This window comes from Necator americanus, chromosome X (genome assembly GCF_031761385.1).
Source record: "Necator americanus strain Aroian chromosome X, whole genome shotgun sequence".
NCBI lineage: Eukaryota > Metazoa > Nematoda > Chromadorea > Rhabditida > Ancylostomatidae > Necator > Necator americanus.
The window spans coordinates 26,725,817-26,730,361 of NC_087376.1; the positions used below are offsets into that span (position 1 = coordinate 26,725,817).

The window sequence follows — 4,545 nt, forward strand, 5'->3', positions numbered from 1 at the left end:
ATGTCTCATCACGGCCACCACGTGAGTTAACCTACGAGTTTTTTGTGTTGAATTAAATTCATCAGATATCAAATGACAGGACTGCACTCCTCAACATGAAGAACATCACCATGACTCACATTGTGCTCATCAAGCACCAGCTCATGTCCATGAAACTCATGTAAGTTTCTCGAACAGTATTTAAATAAAACATCATAACTATCTGGCATAAATTTATTGGATGTGAGTCTAATAACAATGGAAACTGAGTCAATTAAAAGTTTAAAGAAGAAGAATCTAAAAGAAATTTGACAACTTCTAGGCACTCAGAAAATAGTGAGAAGGGAAAAATATGGTGAGAAACATAGCTAGAAGTAGGATCTAGAAAAATGAAACAAACGATGAAGATCGTTCATAAGGAATTGATTGAGATATAATAAATAATATGTGTTAAACAAATATCATAATATACAATAACATGCACTATTAATGCGTTGAATATTCAGGTAGCTTGTCATGATCATCCAGAACATCATCACGATGTTCACGATTCGCACGCGCATACACACGGACATGATCAACACTGCGATAACCACGATGTACATGGAGAACATCACCATCATCATTAAAATCTTTGAAATGTTTTGTACTTATTTCTCGTCACGATTAGATATTGTGGGACATACTTCATCACAAATAAATATGTTTTTCTTGACATTGAGATTTCCAAGGATGGATCGGAGCTAATTTTGCTCTCGGAAATGCTATCCAAGCACATTTGAACACTGGTGTTAACCTGAACGGTTGGTGATCTCTAAATACCCCAGAGACGTGAGTCGGCACGACTGAAGTAATTTTATAAGGAAAAATTACTAGAGTTTTCGTTGTAGTCCGGGATCAGTAATGTGGAATGGGGCCGATTTCATTTTGTTTAACGAAACCACAGAAAAACATTTGCTACAGTGGAATGCGAAGCTCAGGGGTAACACAAAAGTTTCCATAAATCCAAATTTTAATATTTTCATAGTCGTTTAGCATTCATTTTTAAATTCTTTTGCGTAGAAACACCACGGACCATTCAGAACGAAAATAGCAGAAGCGTCTAGAAGTTGTGTTTTTCCAAATTTTGTGATCACCTTTGGTTTTTCTTTGATCGTTCAGTAAGCCAATCTATTCTTATCGCTGAAAAACATGCTATCTCTCGTACAGTAATCAGGAAACCTTCCGACGCTAATCAGCTACATACCCGGGAACGTTCGTGCATTCCAACCTATACTACACATAAATACAGGCAAACGCAAGCAGCCGCACCTTATTTGAATGTTTTAATCTCTTTTGAACAGCAAATATGAGTAAGGAAATCAAATATTGGGATTAACCGACGGACTCCATCGTTTCTAGTTCCTTCTTTTTTTTGGTTCGTAAATGTGAGTGATAACGGTAGGTAGAGGTCTCTAGAATTCATTTTGTGGAAGAATACATAAATTAAAAAACAAAACTAACTAAAGTTAGTGTATGCCTGATTGATGACACTAGTATTCGCCCCTATATTGGTCATGTTCGACAAGTGTAATTTGTTATGGTAGTGCAGATTACAGCAGGGCGATGTCGCTACAATTTATTTTAGTGAAGAATTACATAAAATAAATAAATTCGAACTGCAACAAGTTTGAGGAAGTCTTGTAGACGCCACTGGTAGCCGTACCACCTCTAGTTAAGTTAGCCGTACCACCTCTAGTTAAGTTATGTCAGTCGGGCAGATTGCATGATACTTTAACTGACTTCGAGCATCCATAAATCTCTTGTAGTTCCTTTCACTTATTTTATGTTAAAAAACAAATTCTAATGTCTTCGTCTTGCCGTGATCCATCCTTATTTATGCGCCCTTTATAATGTATAACCTCCACAACGGTTTACCGCCTCATAGTGGCGTGGAGGTGACACTGGGCGTCGAACTGCGATGCACAGCGGAAGTTCGTCCTCCGGCAGGGTCTTCCAAGCTGAGAAGGAGTTCGACACACCCGACATTCCGACTTCTCGGAATCGGAAGCCTAGCTAAGAGTAAACCACTGCTAAGATTCACCACCGTCTTGGAAAAATGTCACAAGGTGGTTCTCTGATCCATATAGGTTGGGCGACAACCTGTGGTGAAAGCTAAGCTCGCCGTGGCATGGTGCTTAGTTTGGGGAAAAGTCTCTTCGCCACTCCAGCATATTCACTGCCTCAGTACCCTGCACACTGGGCCCTGCCATCTCAGACGTCGGGCGGTATGGCGAACGGTGGGAGGCGATCAAATCTCAGGTTGCTCAGGACGTCATTGATTCTGGACCAAGGCGACACACGCACGACTCGCCATGGAGACTGTCTTAGACTGTGTACTTACAACGCGAGAACAGTTTCCGAAGACGCTGACCTGCATGCCCTTCTCGGAGCTGCAGAGCGTATCAAATTTCACGTGATTGCTCTGCAGGAGACCAAGTGCAGAAGGAGCGACGTACGACAAATGGCGGTACATTCGCCATTCGTGGAGAGAAGGTTCCGTCGCGAAATGTAGGCGGTGTTGGTTCTGTTGTGCACCCATCTGTCGTCCATCTCGTTGATTCTCACGAGATTCTGTCACATCGTCTGGCCATTCTTCGCCTTCGCCCTCTGCGCCAAAAATCCATCAGTATCAACTGCTATTCACCAACATCAGCAGAAGAAGGGCTTTGAAGCTTGATCCGAATGCATCGCACATTGAGCGGTTAGTAGCAAACACTAGATGCAGAAAAGCGTTGCAGGAGGATCTTTTGAAGTACAGGCAGAAGAAGATTCTAGAAGCAGCACAAAGAAGAACGAGTCTAAAGAAGTGCCGCAGGGATCTCCGCGAATATAATATTCCGCTAGCAACCTTGCTGAGCGAAGATGGGACTCGCACGTCTTCTCGTCGTGAGATTGAAATCATTACGGAGAGGTTCTACTCGAACCTTTTCCATTCATCAACTCCTGTGTCAAGCCCAATCATCCCCACTGGCGAAGCTCCACCACGGATTCTCCCTTCGGAAGTACGAGTCGCTATCAAGAGCATGAAGCCTGGCACAGCCCACGGACATGATTCTATATCAGCAGACTTTCTTCGGGCTGGTGGCCATCCCCTTCATGTAATCTTAGCAGCGCACATGACATCCTATCTTCAGAAAGAAAGGATCCCAGACCAGTGGAAGACGAACCGTTCTTATCTATAAGAAAGGTGACCGAGGGGACCTTCGGAACTACCGTCCGATATGCTTGCTGAGCGTGTTATACAAAGTATTCACCAAGATCATCTTCACACGCATATCTAGGACGCCGGATGAAGCCCAGCCTCAAGAAGAAGCTGGATTCCGCCAGGGGTTCAGCTGCTTGGATCACATCCAGACCGTGTCGAGGGTCATAGAGGTTTGCCGGGAATACCGCCTGCCCTTTGTTCTAACCTTCGTCGACTATGAGAAAATCTTTGACAGCGTAGAAACGAATGCAATACTGTCAGCGCTGGTCAATCAAGGTGTGGACGCGTCGTATGTGAGGACATTAGCCAATTGCTACGAATGATGCACGACTAGGATACAGCTTTTCCACCGCCCTCTCACCATACTAATTGAAAAGGGGGTACGACAAGGCGATACTATATCGCCGAAGCTGTTCACATTGCAATGGATAATGAAATCACTATCCTGGGAAGAAAGGGGCATACGTGTTGATGGAAGATTTCTTTCGAACCTTCGTTTCGCGGACGACATCGTTCTCTTTTCGAGCAGTACCAATGAAGCAGAAACGATGCTCAACGAATTGAACGAAGCAGGGAAGAGAGTAGGACTACGAATAAACAGAAAAAAGATACAGTTCATGAAGAACACCCACTGCGAGGACGGAGGAGTACAACTTGAAGGCTCCCAAATCGTAGAAACTCCGTCATACGTATACCTCAGACATTCTATAAATATGGAAAACGACTTGAAGGAGGAACTGAATAGAAGAATGGGAGCAGCATGGGCAGCATTCGCATCCGTCAGGGAAGCCACGGACCAACTGACAGACCATGATCTTCGTGCCCATCTGTTCGACTCGACAGTCCTTTCATCGCTCTATTACGCAGCGGAGACGTGGGCAGACACCGCGGCCACGTCCAGGAAGCTGCTTACTACCCACAGAGCCCTTGAGAGATGTCTCCTGAAGTTTAACCGGCGCACACAACACCTTGCCGGTCTTCGTAGCTCCGACTTAAGAGGAATGTCCCGTCTTTGCGACCCAGCGGAATATGTATCGAAAGCAAAACATAGATGGGCCGGTCACATCATGATAAAAATCGACGATAGATGGACTAAAAGAACGCTAGAGTGGATCCCAAGAGATGCTAAACGCCCCCGAGGGAGACCGCCAACGAGATGGGGTGACGTGTTCGCTGCACGGATGGACCAGCTGAGAGCTCAGCTGGATACGGCTCAAGGACCTCGTCAACGTCACTCACGAAGCTTGAGAACATCTTGGATGACAATGGCGAGGAAACGAAACGAGTGGAAGAGATGCTGGGGCCCGCACGTCCAGTGA

At 44.9% G+C, this 4,545-nt stretch overlaps 3 protein-coding genes across 5 annotated transcripts; all 3 read left to right on the forward strand.

Annotated features, from left to right (window-relative positions):
- On the forward strand, nt 1–608 carry RB195_025608 (uncharacterized protein; the record flags this gene model as incomplete). Its single annotated transcript, XM_013438836.1, has 3 exons — nt 1–21; nt 80–160; nt 486–608. 3 exons carry the CDS (start codon nt 1–3, stop codon nt 606–608), a joined length of 225 nt encoding a protein of 74 aa, XP_013294290.1.
- Nucleotides 609–2,149: 1,541 nt separating this feature from the next.
- RB195_025609 (uncharacterized protein) lies at nt 2,150–3,203 on the forward strand (the record flags this gene model as incomplete). Of its 2 annotated transcripts, XM_064213829.1 has the most annotated exons (2): nt 2,150–2,488; nt 2,760–3,203. In XM_064213829.1, 2 exons carry the CDS (start codon nt 2,150–2,152, stop codon nt 3,201–3,203), a joined length of 783 nt encoding a protein of 260 aa, XP_064069709.1. The 2 variants fall into 2 exon arrangements, with proteins under 2 accessions (XP_064069709.1, XP_064069710.1); XM_064213828.1 differs by lacking the exon at nt 2,760–3,203 and having other exon boundaries at nt 2,150–2,533.
- A 454-nt stretch (nt 3,204–3,657) lies between these two features.
- RB195_025610 (uncharacterized protein) lies at nt 3,658–4,545 on the forward strand (the record flags this gene model as incomplete). 2 transcript variants are annotated; one of them, XM_064213830.1, is made up of 1 exon in its annotated part: nt 3,658–4,545. In XM_064213830.1, one exon carries the CDS (start codon nt 3,658–3,660, stop codon nt 4,543–4,545), a length of 888 nt encoding a protein of 295 aa, XP_064069711.1. The 2 variants fall into 2 exon arrangements, with proteins under 2 accessions (XP_064069711.1, XP_064069712.1); XM_064213831.1 differs by having other exon boundaries at nt 3,775–4,545.